General features: G+C 41.5%; 2 protein-coding genes across 2 annotated transcripts in view; both read right to left on the bottom strand.

The window, feature by feature from the left end:
* TMEM242 (transmembrane protein 242) overlaps positions 1 to 20,672 on the bottom strand; it is a 50,599-nt gene that overhangs the window by 13,108 nt on the left and 16,819 nt on the right. The window contains exon 3 of the mRNA XM_024122653.3: positions 20,290 to 20,427. Coding sequence (XP_023978421.1) covers positions 20,290 to 20,427 — 138 coding nt within the window. The remainder of the gene's footprint in view (positions 1 to 20,289; positions 20,428 to 20,672) is intronic.
* Positions 3,329 to 4,610, bottom strand: LOC102988802 (L-lactate dehydrogenase A-like 6B). The gene is made up of 2 exons (XM_007109779.2): positions 4,186 to 4,610; positions 3,329 to 4,011 (listed from the first exon to the last, which is right to left on the bottom strand). The coding sequence occupies exons 1-2, from the start codon at positions 4,572 to 4,574 to the stop codon at positions 3,429 to 3,431; spliced, it is 972 nt and encodes a 323-aa protein (XP_007109841.1). The 5' UTR covers positions 4,575 to 4,610; the 3' UTR covers positions 3,329 to 3,428.

The following is a 20,672-nucleotide window of genomic DNA, read 5'->3' as shown; positions in this document are numbered from 1 at the left end:
GGCGGCTGGGCCCATGAGACATGGCTGCTGAGCCTGCGCGTCCGGAGCCTGTGCTCCGCAACGGGAGAGGCCACAGCAGTGAGAGGCCCACGTACCGCAAAAAAAAAAAAAAAAAAAAAATGATTCAAGATCATGTCTCCAATAAAGTTTACTACTCTCATTCACACCTCAACAGCTTTTTGAAGGGCGATTTAGCCGGTATGCCAGGAGTGAAACATGTGATATGCTATACATTTACCATGCATGTCTTGTCAAGGAAAAAAACAACACGAAAACTTTTGGTCTAATATATAGTGTGCTGAAAAATTACTTAAAAGCTGAGGCTATGCCCCCAATTTAATTTGAGAAAACCCTTACAGCATTTATTCTAATAAATACAGCTATTGGAATTAAAAGCTTCAAGTTTTAAAATGTCTTTGCCATTGACTAGCTCATTTAGCTTCAGTTTTCTCACTTGCAGGTACAGGACTGCTGCCAGCCTCGGTGCTGAGGTTAGAATAATGAAAGCTTTATAGGACCAACTGATGAGAAAGCCTTTGGATATGTCAATAATTACAGTGCCAATGGTAATTTTGAAGAACCTGGAAATTCAGCTTCTTCATAAAACAGAATAAGACTATAAATGTTCCCTGAACAGGAATAACAATGTCTGCCATTTGAGATCACCTATATGCCAGACACTATACCAAGCAGTGGGCTTTTATTTAGTCTTCACAATTCTGTGTGGCAGAAATGAGGACCACCACTTTACATATGAGAAACCAGAGGTCAGAGAGGTTAACCCACCCATGGTGATCTGGTTTATGAGTACAATTGCCTGACTGATATCCAGGCTCTTTCCCCACAACCACCCTGGTTCTGTGACCTGGAAAGACAGGGCACCTCTACAACCTCTATTCATGTGTCAGCTTTCAATAAAAATGACTTAAAAAGCCTATGATATGTATCTCTTGCAATGGTGACCATGTTACTGAGAATGCTATATGGCAGATTATTACCAATGCTCACTGATAGCCAGTACTCATCTGCTTCTGGATACAGGGGGTTATACTTCTCTACCCTCTTGAAGTTAGGTAACCATCTAACTAATTCTGGCTAATGAAACATGAGGAAGAGAGATGTGTGTCACTTCCAAGGTGGAAGCACGTAATTGCAAGTGTTCAATTCTCCAGGCCTCTCTTCCCTTTCCATAGCAGTCATGGAAACCTGTGTCGCTGCAGTGGTGCCTCAAGATCAAAGAAACTTGAGGTATGAAGCCAGCCTGTGGAGGGCAGCTTCCCTAGAAAGTTGTGTAAACCCAGTGAATTTTAGGAGAGAAATGAACCTTTGTTATTTTAAGCCACACAGTTGGAGATTATTTTTTACTATAGTATAACCTAGCCTATCCTGACTGAAGTAGCTAGTGAAGAGAATTACAAAACAGATATAAGGCAGGCTCTGTTCTCCTTCAATATTACATTAAATTTGGCTGAAACATGGCTGAATAAAAATTCAAGGGATGGACAAAGGGGAAGAGAAACTTGGTGCAATTAAGCTTAAAAAGGTTTTAGAACCACCTGGAACAATCAAACCACCACTCTTCCCACATTCAGGGAGCTCAGCACATCAATTAATCCCATATGACACAGCTTCCTGGGTAATCAGAACATTTTGATATTTTCAGTGAAATAGTAGGGTTCAATGAAACAGCAGGGGAGCTCTGATCAGCATGGTTAAGTAAAGGGTCAGTTTTTGGGGGTGGATCACTGTCCTATGTCTACTTGATAAAACTGAACTAAGCAGGACTGGCTTAATTTAGAAAGCAGATGCTAGGGGCTTCCCTGGTGGCGCAGTGGTTAAGAATCTGCCTGCCGATGCAGGGGACACGGGTTCGAGCCCTGGTCTGGGAAGATCCCACATGCCGCGGAGCAGCTAAGCCCGTGTGCCACAGCTACGGAGCCTGCGCTCTAGAGCCCGCGAGCCACAACTCCTGAGCCCGTGTGCCACAACTACTGAAGGCCGCACACCTAGAGCCCGTGCTCCGCAACGAGAAGCCACCGCAATAAGAAGCCTGCGCACCACAACGAAGAGTAGCCCCTGCTCGCCGCAACTAGAGAAAAGCCTGCGTGCAGTAACAAATACCCAATGCAGCCAAAAAAGCAGATGCTAGTACGTTTCAATTTTGATTAGGCCTATTGATATCCACATCAAACCTGAGATATGTTTGAACATACCATATAATTTATTTAATATTCAGTTGCATAGGAAGGCTAAGATTCTCATTTCCTAAGTTATTAGTACCATTATTTAGGTAAAGGTCAGATGAGCATCTTTACTTTCTCCTAAACCTTCACTGTATCACATCCATACAGTATAGAATCTGTAGTAAACTCAATTGATCTAGGAATAAAAAGCAAACATGTAACTTTCTGAGAAATACAATCCCTGAAGTACTCATTAAAATGGCCAAATTTTAAGACAATGATTAACAACACGGCACAGTTCAAAAGCAAAAGCTTTCTGTTAATGTGAAGTAAACTGAGCAACAGAGATGACCCTGGAGCGTCTTAGGGCCAGGGCACACTCTGCAGGTAAGACTCAGCCCAATAAGAACAATTTATAATGTGCTTCTTGATTTAATGTGCTAACAGGTCAGGTTATCAGAGGCAGTTCTAAAATTATTTCAGTCAGACTTTATTTTTAGTAACTGCTACCACCTCTGTCAAGCCTCTTTCTAAAGCTTTATATTTTACTGCCTTAAATACTTTATAATAGCTACCAACTAAATCACTATTATTTTCATTTTTTATTTAATGATCCTGCTTCACTGGTACATATACATGAGCATGCACACACACACACACACACACAAGCACACACAGGACCTGCTTCCAGCTCCCATTTTACAATGCCTTTTTGAAAGCCTGGCTGATAGCCTGTCATAGGGCAATGAAGACAGCTGATCGCTCCATTACAGAAAATGCTTTTGTGTATACGTTTATTTTCACATTGTATAGGAAGTTACAACTTCAAAAAAATAGTATATAAATGAACATAGGTATGTCACCCAGAACAAAAGAATGAACCTGTACTTAATGAAAAGAATCAGAATTTCTGTAACACAACAAACACCTGCATCCTACATTTTTGGGGACAACTGGCAACTACACACACACACACACACAGGGCGAGGACTGGTACATCAGTGGTACCAAAACACCTTCTTTGATGCAGTCACTTAGGAATTGTTTAAAAAAAAAAAGTATAATCCAGCATCTGGATGCTAAATAAAAGAGCTGGGGGGGGGGCTAAATAAACAGGGGAGTCACTCTACCCCCTTCCCTGTTTCCAACTTTTAGGAATTCAAGTTCATTCGAAAACTGGACATACACAACTCCATAACTACTCTCTTTTCTTCAATAACTTCAGAATGGTAGTTTTAAACAACTTTAAAACTTAAGCTCCTTTTGAATTTCCCAGATTGTTTTTGCACTCTTCTGCAGATGGGCCTCTTCTTCAGGGGCCAACTTTACTTTTATAAGGTCGGTAATACCACTCCCTCCCAGGATACAAGGAACACTGAGGAATACTTCTTCATTTATTCCATAGAGACCCTTAATTCTGGTGGAAACTGGATGCACTCTCCTAAGATTCTTCACAATACTTTCTGTTAAGTCAGCTACAGACAGGCCAATGGCCCAAGAAGTATAACCTTTCATTTTAATAATCTCATAGGCACTAGCAACCACATCTTTGTGCACATTTTTCCACTGCTCAGGATCTTGATCAGTTCCTATATCTACGTTCAGATCCTTCAGAGGGACACCAGCGATGTTCACTCCACTCCACACAGGAACACTTGAGTCTCCATGCTCTCCAAGGATCCACCCATGACAGCTTTCAGAATGGATACCAAGCCTCTGCCCGATCAAGAAACGGAAACGGGCAGTGTCCAGATTACAACCACTTCCAATAATACGGTTTTGGGGAAATTCACTCAACTTCCAGGCTACGTAAGTTAAGATATCCACTGGATTGGAAACAACAATCAGTTTGCAGCGAGGACTGTACTGAACAATACTGGAAATCATTAACTGAAAGATGGCCAAATTTCGCTGGACTAAATTAAGGCGTGTTTCTCCTTTTTCCTGGCGTGCACCTGCTGTGATAATCACGAGGTTGGAGTTTGCAGTGACAAGGTAATCTTTGCTGGAAATAATATTGGGCATTTTCACGAAAGGGCTGCCATGCTGAAGATCCACTGTCTCACCCTTCAGTCTGCCTCCATCAACATCCACCAAGGCAAGTTCGTCACTCAAGCCTTTTAACAGGATGCTGATAGCACAGGCCATGCCAACCGATCCAGTTCCTACAATGGAGATCTTATTGCAACAAACGGGCTCCTCTGAGGGGAAATTCTTCATAAGCTCACACTTGACCGTAGCCATCTTGGACGCGGGGGCGATGGGCCAGGCGCCCCTGCGGGCGATGCCTGCCGGCTGGCGGGGACTCAGCACCATTCCCGGGCACAGGCAATTCGCTCTCACAGCGCCCAGTCTCTGGCTGGCCCGCAGCATTCCCACAGCCCAGCTCATGGCTACTCACTCGAGAGGTGAAGGAAGAGAGACAGGAAGAAAGCAGCAGGCAGCCTTACAAGCTCAAAACCGGAGAGCTGTGACCGTTGGCCGTTTGCTCAGCCCGTTACTGCGGCTGCGCAAGGCCGGGACCTTTGGACGCGGCCTGCTACTGCGGCTGCGCAAGGCCGGGACCTTTGGACGCGGCCTGCTACTGCGGCTGCGCAAGGCCGGGACCTTTGGACGCGGCCTGCTACTGCGGCTGCGCAAGGCGGGCCCAGCTCTCGTGGCCTCAAACGGGCCTCCACAAAGTACTTCGGGTCTGATCTGATTGGGGGGCGGGGGGTGACGACGACGACGCGGAAGGGCTCCTCTCGCAAATGAATTCTGGAGTTAAAATTTTAAGAACTCGAATTCTCTCCACTACTTAGCATGTATAATGAACCAACCCAGATCCTTGGGATTACTGATTTTGTTTTCACTACATATGCCAAGTAAAAACATTTCCATTAAGTACAGATGAAAATAAGGTTAAATTTTCTTAACTGTATCCCTGCCAGTAATAACCAGGTGCATATCCTTTGTCCCCCAATGGCCTCCTGCACCATTTCCCTGCATCCGTTGGAAAAGTGGGACTCCTGTTTCCCGTGGTATCCAGTTCGAGAACCTTATATTTGGAAAGGCTTCCGCTGCCTTTATGCCAGTCACGACCGTAACTGCGGAAGTCACAGGATCCTGACGACAAGGGGCAGGAGCCGACTGTGAGCGAGTCAAACAGGACAAAGGAAAGCTCCTAATTGAGAGTCCTGATCAAAAACGACTTCTCAAGTAGAAAGACGATGATGATGTAGCCTAATATTAGCATGAAGATACATCTTCTATGTCCTCAAAATGGCAAATTCTGACCAACTGCATAAACCAGATTATTGATTAAAGTAGTAAAATATTAGCTAGTACAATATGGCATCAGTATACCTTACTTTCCTCTGCATTTTTCTGGTCAGTATTATGAATGTCCTTTCAAATTTCTAAGGAAATAAAAAGTTTACATCTGATACATATATATATATATATATATATATATATACACACACACACACACACACACACACCCTTAAACCCAATCAACTATAAAAGTCCAAACAAAAATAATAGTACTTTCTCCTCACTTATATAAACAGAATTCTGACCATGTAATGATTCCTCAAAGGTTTCGTCTCATTCTAAGAAAGCAGTATGTTCTCCCCTAACGGAGCTCTTGGTACATGCAGCCTCCTCACAGGCAGAAAAAAAAATTGTATATGTATATAATATGTGTGTGTGTGTATGAATACATATTTATTCCATTTTAGAATACCAAATCTTGACAAAATGAATATTTTATATTCAGGACTTGAAAAGCTATTCTCATTCTTTCTGCCACTGAGCTGCAGTCCAGGAAGAGAGCAAGGATAAGCAAAGGAGTTGGTGAGAGGTGAGAAGAGTGTGGCAACAGTGGAGATCCTGCACTCCTGTTTCAGTGTGACTTGCTGGCACCCTGTTTAGATGGTACAGTACAAGCTCCGTGACACACAAAATAGTAAGAGCACCACATACATGCGTTCTCTCCACCCTGGTGGTCAGATTTATGGTCACCATTTGTCAAATTAAAAAGGAGAATCTTTAAATGATCTTTATTTAATAGTGGCTGACATCTTATTCTTTCTTTTATCCCAGTCATAGCTTGAAATGTTTTAACCTGATGCCTGTTCTCACCGTTTTCCTACAATGATTCCTTTGACCAGTCAAGTCATTTTTCTTATAAGTGTTCTTGAGGATGAAATTCAAGGACATAAAGACTCTTAGTTAGATGGCTTTTTTCTACAGTAATTTTCTTTCTAGAGTTTGAACCTCTTCAGAAATACCATTACTATGATAGCTGCCTCTTCAGTTTTTCCCCTTAGCCACACTAAATCAATTTTGAGAAAAATAACACTCTCTAAAATAAAAATGTCTCAAACAAAGCAGCTTTTTATTTACAATAAGTCTTGAGATAAGAAGGAAAGAACTAAAAAAGATGAACAGATGACTCAGGTCTACCCAAAGATGTGGAAAGCCAACTATAGCTAGCCAGCTCCCTAATGACTTTCTATCTTAGGTGGCTCACTATTCCTTTTGAATGGAAAATCTAATTCAAATTATCTATTCAAAAGGCAGTATAATATTATAGCTGATGGCAGGATTATGCCATAATACTTTTGGTTACACCACTTAGGAGGGAGGAAGCAGGAAATGAAGATGACTAGCAAGCATCTGGACCAAGAATGGCTGTAAACTCAGTCATTCTATTCCTTCCACCTGGACCCCATCCCCAGCTCCCCCTGCCATTTTTCCATCTAGGAGTCCAGTTCAAATATTCCACGCTCTCCTAAGTCTTCTACAATCTCCCAAGGAGAACTGACTTTTTAAAAATCCGCCACCAGTGTACTGTGTACCTCTCTCCATTACAGGATTTATCACACACAGTTAAATGTAATTACTTATGAATTTGTCACTCCAAAAGGGATCACCTTTTATTTAACAGCATATCCCTATCCTCCAGAACAGAGCTTGGTATATTAATAGGGATTCAGTAAATGTTTGTGGTAAAAAAGAATGAGGAAATAACTACAGAACTGAGCCAAGTAAGGCTAGTGGGCTAAAAGGTGAGTGAGATGGAAAGGCAGGGCTGGAGAATCCACCTGGTGCTGGAGTTCTGAATAAAGGGGTAAGTAAAATGGTGCCTGTCTGGGGTGTCTTAGCAAGGTTGATGCATAAATTTCAGATAAAGCTATGAATAAACTAAAATATTTCTCAATTACTTTCAAAGCTAATGCCCACCTTTACCACCTTAGAACATACAAATTAAAAAAAAAATCCTACAGTTCTAGAAACACAGTAAAATAAATATGCAAAGGCAGAAGGAATATTTTTATCCCTTGAAGTTATTTAAAATGTTTTGTTCTATGGAAAACTTTTAAGAAAATAATCCGTGCACAAAACCCTTGATTTGAAAAAAAACAAACAAACAAGATGCAATGAAAGCAGTGTTAATATTGTAAGCTATAAACTCACCAGCATGCAAGTAGAACATTATATAAACACAATTATTTTTAAAGTCTTGTGATTTGAAACTCATAAAATGCAAATTGTAGTTTTTTTGAAAAATTAGTGGGCTGTGGTTCTGTTGCTCATAGATACTAAAATCTACCTCACTCCGTAATCCTCGTGTGGGACGTCTTTACAAATCGCAGTACCTCAAAGTATTTTCTTTCGTCAGCAATACTAGGAATGGGGGGGGAAGGACAAAAGCGGGGCCACAAAGCTTTGTCTCCTGAGTAGAATAAAGGTAGAATGTCCATTCAAAAAGCAACCCTGGCACCAACTTCCTATTTATGGTATTCAAATACTATAACATGAATTGGCATGCTCTTCTGGTAAGTTACCCAGATCTCACTTTTGTTCTTTAAAGGCATCATCTTACAAATAATTTTTAATGCAATGTAAAAAAGCTGCTTGTATTAATCATTAAAAAGGAATTATTTTAAAGTGGCACAAAACATGAAAAAGAAATTAATACTCATTAGTATGTGTTTAAACATCCTAAATCATATCTAAAAATTGAGAGTTAAATTTTATGGCTATAGGCTCTAACTGCATAAGTGCTGTTTTACTAATTCAGCTCATTTATCCTCTGCAATTGGCTCAACAGAAATAATACTCTAGTCCTCAGTGACAACAGCTTTACCCATCTAAAAACAATAAATGACACAAAGGATATTTTTGTGTATGGAAGTCACTTTCAATTTGAGGTAACCTTAAGTTACCTTTATAAACTCCAAACTGCCAAAACAGATTAATTCCACGTTATAAAGTTTAAAAACTAATTTGCCTCCAGACTCCATCTGGGCAACAAAGAGGGTCAGCAGCAGCTGGGAATAGTGAAGAAAGAAAGGGGTGTTCCAGGTGGGGGATCGGCAAGGACAAGGCTCTGAGGCTAGAAAGCACATGGCCTTTCAGCACGGCTAGACCTCTGACGGTGACAGAGGCTTATTAGAGGCACAGCTAGACTCTCGAGCGCAGCACTCCTGACATTCCGGACCAGATCATTCTCTGTGGGCCTGTCCTATGCACCGTAGGATGTTCAGCAGCTTCCCTGGCCTCTACCCATTAGATGCCAGTAGCTCTCCTGTAGTTATGACGGCCCAGACAGTACCTCCAGACACTGCCAGATCTCCATCGTGGGTGGAGGTGGGCAGGTGGGACACAGCAAATTTGCCACACACACCTCCCCCGCCCTGGTTGAGAAGCAATGAGTTAAAGAATAAGCAGGGGCCAGATCACACAGGAACTTACAAACCTCTTCAAGAAACCTGGAATGTATTCTCAAGGCAAGAGGGTGCCACTGAAGTGACAGAAGCTGTGTGATCAGATTTCATCCAACAGAGTTCACTAAATATCTCCTCTGTGCTAGTATGCATGGTGCAGGTGCTGAGGATACAACAATGAACAAGGTAAACTCCACTCTCTTAGAATTTATGTTCTTTTAGAAAAAACAGATTAACATTTTTAAATGGTCAATATAACTTCATTTTGCAACAAGTGTCGTGAAGAAAACAAAACAGGATAACATCAGAGAGGAACTGAGTGGTGGGAATGAAGAGGCTACTGTATTTTAATTAAATGGTCTGGGGAAGCTTCTCTGAGGGGGTGAAATAAATTTGGGTTGAAACCCTGGATGGCAACACAGAGCCAGCCAGCCCTGCAAAGACCCAGGGAAGGAGTGTCCTGGGCAAAGCTAGAAAGGCCCTACGCAGACATAGGCTGGAGTGCTGAAGGAACAAGGAGGCCCAGGGCCTGGCAGGGCGAGGTGGGCGTGGGACGGGAGAGGTGATGGTGGTGGCTCAAGATGAGGTCAGCGAGGTAGGTGGGGCTACATCCTGTGAGACTTCCTCAACAGGAGATGCTGAAGGGTTTTTAAATAAAGGAGTGACATGATTTGACCTACATTTAAAAAATATCTGCGTGGAAAAAAAATTCCAGGGGAAGTAAAGGAGAGGCCGAGATACTAGACAAGAAACTATTTCAATACACCAGGCAAAAGATGAATGGAGGTGGAGAAGAGATGAAAGAGCCAGGCTCTGTTTAGCAGCTGGGCTAACAAGTAGGACTTGCTCACAGCTTAGGTGAAGGGAATGACGGGAAATGAGAAAATCTACCATGATTCTCTGCTGGGTTTTTGGCTTGAACGACTGGGGGGATGGGAGTGGCACTCACTGAAATGGGAGAGACTAAGGGAGGAGCAAGTTGCGGAGGAGGAGAGGAAACCACAACTTCTGGTTGGGACGTGGGGCTTTGACATGCCTGTGAGACAAGATGGACCACGTGCGGTTTCAAGGCAAATCTGAAGGTCAGGCTGGAGCTATGTATTTGGACATTATCAGATTGTATAGATTGTTTTTAATGCCAGGGACTAGGCAAGAGCACCAAGGACTGAGGACAGATGGAGAACAGAAGAGTGCAAGTACGAAGCCACCGGACACTCCAACACTTCCAGGTCTGCAGGGGAGGAGCCAGAAAGGGAGATGAACAAAAACGGCCAGTGAGGTGGAAGGGGTAGAAGCCAAGAGAGGGGAGAATGCTCACTTGTGTCAAGTGTTGCTGGGAGGTCAAGTAATAGAAGAATGACAACGAGACCTGGACCTGGCAACGAGGAGGGCACTGGCGACCCACACCAGCAGTTTTGGGTGTGCTGGGAAAGAAGCTGGACTGAGGAGAAAAAGGAGAGGAAGTGGAGACAGTGATCACAGGAAACTCTTCAAGAAATCTCTTCTATGATGGGAAGCAGGCAAATGGGCTGGTACCTGGAGGAGGATGAGGAACACCAAGAGAAGACTTTTAGAGGTGGGAGAAACGAGAGCACGTCTCTACACACTGCAGCAGAGGGAAAACTGACGATCATCAAAGGCTGGGGATAATTATGGGAGCGAGGTCCTTGGGTAGATGGGGGTGGGAGGCGGTTAAATGGCCTCATGCGTGTGGGGCTTTGGCCGCAGCATGGATATTTCGCCTATGGTAGAAAGGCAGAGGTGCAGGGAAGATGAAGGCCAGCGCATCCTTGCAGGAGTGTGGGGAAAGGGCTGTGACGGGGCAAGGTGGCAGGCAGGGAGAAGGGACATTAGCTGTGATAAGCATCTTGGGGCAGGAAGGTGCCCCAGCTACAGTGGCTGTGAGGGTGGAGGAGGAGCAAGACTTGGTGACTGATCAGATACAGGGGTGAGAGAGTGTGTGGTCATGATAAAATCCAGCTTTTCAGTCCAGGCAGCATTGCTAGATGATGGATGATATTGCCATTCACTGTGGGTGACCCGGCAGTAGGTTGGGGGGTGAAATGGGGGGGGTAAATGACAGTTCAAGTGGAAACACACATAACACCGGTAGGACATCCAAGCATCAGTGTCCAGTCAAATGGGCCCATGAGCTAGGAGCTCAGGGGTCTGGCTGAAGACGCAGTCCTGGCAGTTGTCTGCATGTGGATGAAGCCACTGGAATGGATAGAACCATGGAGAAAATACAAGGGCAAAGAAGGAACCGGAAGTAAACAGGATGGTGGGAAGTAAAAACAAGAGCCAAAGTAGGATCAGGAAGAAGTACAAAAAGAATAAGAACTATGAAAGCCCAGAATCTGTTAGCACAGAAGCAAATAATAACTGATATATCTGAGTCATCAAGAAAAAGTGAAATTATGTTCAACACAATCTGCGTTGTGGAAAGATATACAGCACATTAAAAAAAAGATTTCTTCTTAAAATTGTTAGAAGTATTTCAGTCAGGAAATATTTAAACAAAGCTTAAGGGGAAAGCGTGCGCTATCGGGTCTGCGCTCCACAATGCTTTGGTTAGAGAGATCTGCTCATGTGAGTCCAATTTCCTATGCTCAGTAAGAAAACCCAAGTGAAATCAAGGCTACCTGCCCTCCAGTGGAGTGAGACTGGGAACATTCTTGAGGTGATTAAGCTGATTTGTGTCAGGCCTGGAACAAGAAGGCTTTTATGGCAGAGCTTATCTTTCCTGGTAAGCGTTGCACATTCTTACCTTATAAAATGCTTTGTAAGATGCTTGGGGCCCTATTTTACTTGTAAAAGGAAACTGGTAGGTTTTTAAAGAGGAATCTTGGCAATACGCCAAAACGGCTGATTTCCCCCAACCCTTGGCAAAAAAAAAAAAAAACCAAAAGGGAAGGTACATCAGTCATTACGTCCCATTTTAAACTGAGCAAGTCCCTTTGATTAGGTCAAATTTGTCACCAAATTGCTCCTTCACATTCTCACAGAGTACCTCTCACCACCGGGATGCCAAGCCCATTAGAGCTGCAATGGAATGGGAAATAAGGAGTATAGAGATGTTCTTGTCACCTCAGACCTGAATTTAACTGATGCACAGTGCCACTTCCAATTAATTTAAAAATGATTCCAGGAAAAATATTCCTCAATGCTTAAGCTGTGTGAAGGCCCGAGGGCTTGACAGATGGAGCTATCTCTGCAAGATCATGACAACTGCATTCTGGGCGGTCTAGGAAGTACCATCAGGAAGAGGAAGCAAGGCAGCGGCTGCTGACATAAGGCAGTCAGAATAAGAAACTGAAGCTTTCTTCCTGGGGCGGAGCTGGTAGAAATCTTTGGAAGCACTGAAATTAGATTAGGCGAGGACACAGAGGGAAATGTTTCAGCCGCGTTTCAGACTTCCCCTGCAGACCACTCAGAAGTGGCTACCATTAAACAATTTGCCAGGAGACTCCAATTTGTTTTTAATTTTTGCCCTAAACCAATGAAAAGTATACAGCATGAAGTTTATTTCCTTCTTAGATATCTTAGAAGTTAAAAACTTTTAAGCTTTTCCATAGTTTTATTTTACATGTGGGGTTCAAGCATTCACCCTACAATGCTGCTTTCATTTGAAATAAGTAAATACGGTGTAAGAATAAATGTATTTAATATGAGATACACCAGAATGTTGGTTAAACTGAAATTAGCAAAAAGTAAAAGAAATTTGACTGCAATTAGCAAAAGCCCTCAAGCTGGTCATAAGGTAATTAAGAAGTGAGCCTAAATATTAATATAAAAGTATGCCTAGCAACAGCTACAAAAAAGAGCTGGAGAAAATAAATTTTATTAGAGTGCATTCACCACTGTCTCAGAGATAAGGTATAATATTACTTCTTTTAAAAGATCTTTCTTATAATACATACAGATGGCCAATAGGCACATGAAAAGATGCTCAACATTGCTAATTATGAGAAAATAAAATGTGGACACTACAATGAGGCATCACCTCACACCGGTCAGAATGGCCATCATCAAGAAGTCTACAAATAATAAATGCTGGAGAGGGTGTGGAGAAAAGGGAACCCTCTTGCACTGTTGGTGGGAATGTAAATTGGTGCAGCCACTATGGAGAACCGTATGGAGGTTCCACAAAAAACTAAAAATAGAGTTGGCATATGATCCAGCAATCCCACTCCTGGGAATATATCAGGACAAAACTGTAATTCAAAAAGATATATGCACCCCTGTGTTCACAGCAGTACCATTTACAGTAGCCAAGACATGGAAACAACCTAAATGTCCATCAACAGATGAATGGATAAAGAATGTACAAATATATATGTACAATGGGATATTACTCAGCCATAAAGAAGAATGAAATAATGCCATTTGCAGCAACATGGATGGACCTAGAGATGATCATACTAAGCAAAGTCAGAAAGAGAAAGACAAATACCATACGCTATCACTTACATGTGGAATCTAAAATGACACAAATGAACTTATCTACGAAACAGAAACAGACTCACAGACATAGAGAACAGCCTTGCGGTTGTTGGGGAGGGAGGGACCGGGAGTTTGGGAGTAGCAAGCGCAAACCATTACATAGAGAATGCATAAGCCACGAGGTCCTGCTGTACAGTACAGGGAGCTCTAGTCAACATCCTGTGATGAACCATAATGGAGAAGAATTTTTTAAAATCTTTCTTTGAAGAGGAAAGTCAAATGACACTTTTTAGAGAAATATTTAAAATATGTAAGTTTTAACATGTTTTAGTTTTTTAAAGAAAAAGAGGTCTGGCCTTTTGAGAAAAAAGCAACCTATATTAGATGAGGAGGCAAGACTGGGGCTGGAGAGTGTTCGTGACTCCAGTCACAGATTATTTCCATAAAAGCCTTTACAGCAGCAAGGTCTTCAGAGAGACACAATAAAGGAAGAAATTTTCCATGTATCAGATTGGCAAAAATTTCAGAGTAATAAAAGCTACTAATGGCAAGGGTGCTAGGAAACTTGTATACATTGCTGGTATCTTCTAAATTGTATAAATTTTCCTGGAAGGCCATTTAGCAACAAATATCAAAAACATTTTAAAAATACACTTTGATTCAACAATAGCATCTTCTGTCTTTAGAACACATTTCTTGACAAAGAACAGTACAAAAAGATGTATGCCTATAGAGGTTCACTATGGTGTTTGATAGTGAAAAATTACAATCTAAATGCTGTTGGCTGGAGACCGATTAAGTAAATTATAACATACAATTGAGTACCATGTAGCCATTAAAGTGATGGAGAGTCATATACTCCACGGTGCAAAGATGTTCTTATGACTATTCAGTGAAAAAAGTTCCATAGTAGTACAGTAAAACAATATTTATATATGATTATATGAGCATGCCTATAGAAGCTCTACAGGGATGTTCCTACTATAATAAGTGATTACAATTCAGGGAGATCTTTGGTGATTTTTGTTTTTGACCTTTTCTACGGTGATTTTTTTCTTTTCAAACAATGAATACATATATTTTTGTTGTTGTTGTTTTGTTTGTTTGTTTGTTACAAAAAACAAAGCCATGGGCTTCCCTGATGGCACAGTGGTTAGGAATCCGCCTACCAATGCAGGGGACACGGGTCCAAGCCCTGGTCCGGGAAGATCCCACATGCCGCGGAGGAGCTAAGCCTGTGCGCCACAACTACTGAGCCTGCGCTCTAGAGCCCGCGAGCCACAACTACTGAAGCCCACGAGCCTAGAGCCTCTGCTCTGTAACAAGAGAAGCCACCGCGATGAGAAGCCCGCACACTGCAACGAAGAGTAGCCCCCGCTCGCCGCAAGTAGAGAAAGCCCGCGCAGCAACGAAGACCCAATGCAGCCAACAAACAAATAAACAAACAAATTTATTTAAACACCCTTTTTTTTTTAAGAAGATGTTAGGGGTAGGAGTTTATTTATTTATTTATTTATTTTTGCTGTGTTGGGTCTTCGTTTCTGTGCGAGGGCTTTCTCTAGTTGTGGCAAGAGGGGGCCACTCTTCATTGCAGTGAGCGGGCCTCTCATTATCGCGGCCTCTCTTGTTGCGGAGCACAGGCTCCAGACGTGCAGGCTCAGTAGCTGTGGCTCACGGGCCTAGTTGCTCCGCGGCATGTGGGATCCTCCCAGACCAGGACTCGAACCCATGTCCCCTGCATTAGCAGGCAGATTCTCAACCACTGTGCCACCAGGGAAGCCGTAAAAACCCATTTTTGTTTAAAAAAAGTAGGTCCTAAATATATTTTTTCTTTGAAAATAAACACCAATATATGTAAATAAAAACAAATACTTCTTATCCCATGGTTAAAAAAAAACTCCATTTATAAGAGTTAATTTTAAAATTTAAATTTCTGGACAATTTAAAGTATTTTACAATAACTGAGAATGTTTCCATTCATGGTTTTATTTCTATCGATGTTTTAGCTCCTGTGAAGACAACTATAAATGACATGCAAATTTAACTACGCCAGGTATCATGAATATATTCTAACACAACCACAGTAAATGTTAGCAGTGGGTGATTCTGACCAGTATTTTGAGGTAACGTCAAACAAATGCAGAACACGGGTCCATTAGGCATAAAAAGCTATAGCGATTCCAATCATATCTATTAGGAATTTTTTATACACCTAATGTTTTTCCTTCAAAGGGAAGAAAAAAAAAACAACAAGACAGCCTAACCATAAATATGCTCAACCTCTTGCTCAATACCTACTATAAATAATAAAAGGTAAAAAAGTTTTAACATGTAAATAACTGTAGGTGGCATGGTTTTTTCTTTTGACAACTGGGGGATTACCAGTTAGTATCACTAACGCCCTTACTGCCTGAAGAGCATTTATCTCCACTATTCTCTAAACTTAAAACATCTGCCCTAATAATCTAATCACATCACCATGTTGTGCACTCACATGGCCCGAATGCACCAGGATCATGTGCACAGCTGCATTAGGGAATCATGAACCCATCGTCAATGTTCATTCTTTTCACAGTTCAGTTCCTGTTACAAAGTTAATGCTGCCTCGATCATAACCACATGATAAAATACCATAATTCAAAGTAAGTGATGAACCCATCCTGAGCAATTAGGCCATGCCCATGGCTGGTCATCAGGGTGGAGCTGGTGTGGCGATGCCAGGCTAGACCTGCACTGATTCCTACACTAAGGCAGGCAGGGTCCCATTTTAAATCCTGGGCAGGCTGATCTGCTACAGTTGGCTGACAAGATAGCTTCCACTAGCTCTCCTTTTTTGGAACCTCTGATTAAATGATCTACCATTGTGTAAATTAAAATTTTTTATTTATATCTGATGTATTAAACATGTTCCATGTGAATGAAATTCTGCACTAATTATGAATGAACAAAGAGTAAATCCAAAATATTTCTAATAAACTGAAGAGCTTTGCTTTAAGCCTTTTCAGCCAGCAGATGTAGCTGTGAATTAAAATAGGGAATGCAAGCTGCTCTTGGTCAGCCACTAGATGGCACCCTTCTCTATGGAACTGGTTTACATTGGAGATTTAATACAATTCAACTATTTTGACACTGGAATCGATTCTGATTTACATGCATTCATCTAGAATGATCATCTCAATTACTTACTGAGTGCACAGACCGCAACCATTTTTGCGCAACATTTTTTGACTAAAACTTTTCATTCCTCATAGACACATGACATTTCCTAATGAGAGGAAGTAAACAGCGATAAAAGTTCATCACTGGAATCAGGGCAACCTCATCAAAACTCTCTACATGCAGGGCTTCCCTGGTGGCGCAGTGGTTAAGAATCCGCCTGCCAACGCAGGGGACACGGGTTCGAGCCCTGGTCCGGGAAAATCCCACATGCTGAGGAACAACTAAGCTTCCCTGGTGGCACAGTGGTTAAGAATCTGCCTGCCAATGCAAGGGACACGGGTTCGAGCCCTGGTCCGGGAAAATCCCACATGCTGCGGAACAACTAAGCCCGTGCACCACAACTACTGAGCCTGCGCTCTAGAGCCCGCAAGCCACAACTACTGAGCCCACATGCCACAACTACTGAAGCCCGCACGCCTAGAGCCCGTGCTCCGCAACAAGAGAAACCACGACAATGATAAGCCCGAGCACTGCAACGAAGAGTAGCCCCCGCTCACCGCAACTAGAGAAAGCCCGCATGCAGCAACAAAGACCCAACACGGCCAAAAATAAAATAAATAAATAAATTTATTTAAAAAAAAAAACAACTCTTTAAATGCAGAACCGAAATATACCACATTGCTCTCCAAAAGCCTCAGGGCAGGGTCATATAATAAGAATATCCTTGGAAAGTCACCCATAATGCTTAAAAACCTAAGCCTTACATACTAACAGTCCACTGGGGAGCGCTGTCTTAGTTCAGTGCCAGGCTCAGGGTAGGCCCACAAATGTCTTTTGAATAAACAAATTAGTAAACACGACTGCTTTTAAAAGATGTGTCCTAAAAAAGTATCAGTGGGTTCATTTTTCTGTGAGACTTCTCAGATGTGGAAATCAAACTGATATGCCTAATGACTTACCAGTAGGGAGAGGATATTCGCATTCTCTCTTTTTGGTTAAAGACATGAAGATGCAATATAAAAGGATTCCAAGTCTCCACACATTCAACAGCGCCAATCAGAAAAGAATCCCGCCCCCAAATATTTTATTTAGGTAATAATCCTCTTATCAGTGGCATAAAAAGTGGCATAAAACAAAAAATTTCACATTCTAGAAACTAAAATAGCACAGTCTAGCCCATAAAGCCCAAGTTCTCAAGCATATAATTTAATTTAAATAACCTAATTTTGTTGGTCTATGAAAATTTGGATTGATTCATTATGACTCTTCTAAATCAAAGACTGTTCATATTTTCAAATACCTTAAAACTTTACTACTCAATTTATGACCTACATTACTAAACTCTAGAAACATTACCTATCAATTCCATGCACTCAATGTGAAGTACTAACAGACCATCATTTTTATAGAAACCAAAAGCTTAATAACTTTATTATTATTTGCATGCCCCTCCCCCAAAGCAGATTGCATATGCAGTCGAGGAAGTTTTGTGTACTCCTAGGCAGTTGTGCTTTATAGTCAGCATAAATTAATAAAAATAAAATCTAGGACTATTTTTAACAAAGCAGTATTATTGTCAAAGCAATACATATTTAAGAATTACACAGAAAAGTAAAATACAAAACTCACCCACACGCCCATAATTCTTTCACATATTATCACCAGACATATTTCCTCCCAATCTTTTCCATTTGTTTTCAAATAACTGCTCTCATATGAGAAAAGAATGGCTGGTCCTATACCAGACTGAAGTCAATTATGATGCTGGGAGGTCCACACTGAAGATACCCAGTAAAAGCTGTCAAATGATCAAGACTGTGTGGATCATTCCACAGTCAAAACCAGACTCACTACCTCCTTCCCCTGCCCCTTCCACCTACTCCTTTATTTCCCACCTTAGCTAAAGGAGGTAAAATTGGAAACGAACCAGGTTCTGCAGACCATCAGACTTAGCTTCAAATCTTGACTCTGCCAATTACAAGCTGTGTGACTTAACCTGAGTCCCTATTTCATTTATAGAATGGGGAATATTAACACCTACTTCATAGTTGTTGCGAGGATTAAATAATCTGCTATGTCTAAAATGTCTGGCACGATGCCTGAATTGGAAGAAGAGATTTTATATTGGTCAAAGCAAAATTGAGGTAACAATAAAAATCATCAAAAATCTTCAGTCATGGGTTTTCTAACTTTTTTCAAGTAATCCCTACTTTATTGTTACAAACAATGACTAGCAGGCAGTTACTTTAAAAATAAAGGTTACTCAGACTAGGAAAAAAGCAACATCTGTTTGTCTATCAGTATATTTTAAGTGAAAAGTACAATAATGCCTATGTAGTTATGATTAAACTAAATGTGAAAAATTCAATAATAATAATACCTATTACTCCATCAATTCCCCCTCCCTTGCATCAATTCCCCCCTCCACTGAATCACTCCTATCAGCACACACACATGCTGTTAATTCTCCCAACTTAAAAAAAAAAAAAAACCCCTCTTGATCCCATTCCCTCTTATAGCTACAACCCCATTTCTTTCTTTCTCTTTACAGCAAAACTCAAGACTTGCTCATACACACTGCCTCCAAGCTCTCTCCTCCATTCTCCTTCGGATCCACTCCACTCAGGCTTTACCCACCAATGACCACCACATCTCAGTGAACTACCAGTTCTCATCTTACATGACTTATACCCAGCATCCTCCTCCTTGAAAGATGTTTTTTCACCTGACATCCAAGTCACGATTCTCCTGGTTTCCCCTGCTTCTTCAGCAGGGAAACCTTCTCATTCCTTAACCTCTAAACCTTAGGAGCTCCTAAGCCAAGAGCTCCTTCCTCAGACCTCTTCTCTTTTCTCTCTACATTCACTGCCTATGTGAGCTTATCTGATCTCATGATTTAAATACTATCTACATACTGATTTAGATCTTCACCTTGACCTGTCCTCTGAATTCCAAACTTCTATATCTAACTGCTTACTTGACTCTCCACTTGGCTATCTAAAATCTACCTCAAACTCGTAAGTCCCAGACTGGGCCCCTGACACGCTCCCCTAATATCTGCTCCTTTCACACTGGTCCCATCCATTTTCCAGTCGTCAGACCAAAAGCCTGGAGACAACCTTGACTTGACTTTTTCTCTCACCTCCCACATTCAATTTATAACAAGTCCTTGTCGCCCCTACCTTCGAAATATATCCAGAACCTCTTTTCATCAACTCTACTTCTGCCACCCATTCTAAACCACCACCAATTCTCACCTGTCACAAAGAGCCTGGTCCACAGAACTTCCTACCAGTAGTTTAAATAAAAAGAAGCCAAATATTCCGAATGAACAGCTTTTTAGCTTGGAGTATAAGTTACACACACACAGGTACTAGGATCTTTTTCCAATAATGTGTAAACACATTAATAATTTAAATAATAATTTTAAAATGCTTTATTGTATACTGATGTTTATATATATGGATGTCAAACAGCATAGAAAGTTGTTCCAAATTATTTTACTGAACAAGTAGCTCCCACAAATTTATACAAAACGAACATTTGCTATGCATTAGTCATTACTTAATTATATTTGAAGTTTCACCACCCTTATATATTTAAATTATTTATATGATTTACTAGTAATGAGAAGCTGCCTAGTTATTAGTAAAAATTTAGTCAATTCTCTGTCATTACTTCACAAGATAGTGAATAAACTGTATGTAAATTTGAAAATCTGGAAGATTTAGGCCGCACAAAGTAGAATAAACATTCCAGATACCAATTACAGGACTGCAGTTACTTACACTGTGAACTCCTAAAGCCTTCCAGACTGCGAAGCTGATCACACCAACCCCACACCAGGCATAAAGTGAGCCCCACCCCAGGGCTCGCAAGGCAAGGGAAGACCCGCTCTCCGGTAAGGCAGCCGTGGCCACACTTCCCTGCAATGAAGACAGAAAGGTTCTGGTAAAAATCATCATTCTGAAAGAATAAATATTTGTAAAGTGTTTGAAATTAATGACTCTCTGTGTCAGCACCATGATATTAGGAAGCCAGACCAACCCAAGTTAATGCACTTAATAACTGCATGACTTAAGTCACAACTGCTCTGACAAATATTTGAGTGTGGGGGCTTCCCTGGTGGCGCAGTGGTTGCGCGTCCGCCTGCCGATGCAGGGGGACCGGG

This window comes from Physeter macrocephalus, chromosome 10, assembly GCF_002837175.3.
Source record: "Physeter macrocephalus isolate SW-GA chromosome 10, ASM283717v5, whole genome shotgun sequence".
NCBI classification, from domain to species: Eukaryota; Metazoa; Chordata; class Mammalia; order Artiodactyla; family Physeteridae; genus Physeter; species Physeter macrocephalus.
Note: the sequence above shows the minus strand (reverse complement) of the source record. Positions and strands in the feature narration are given on the sequence as shown.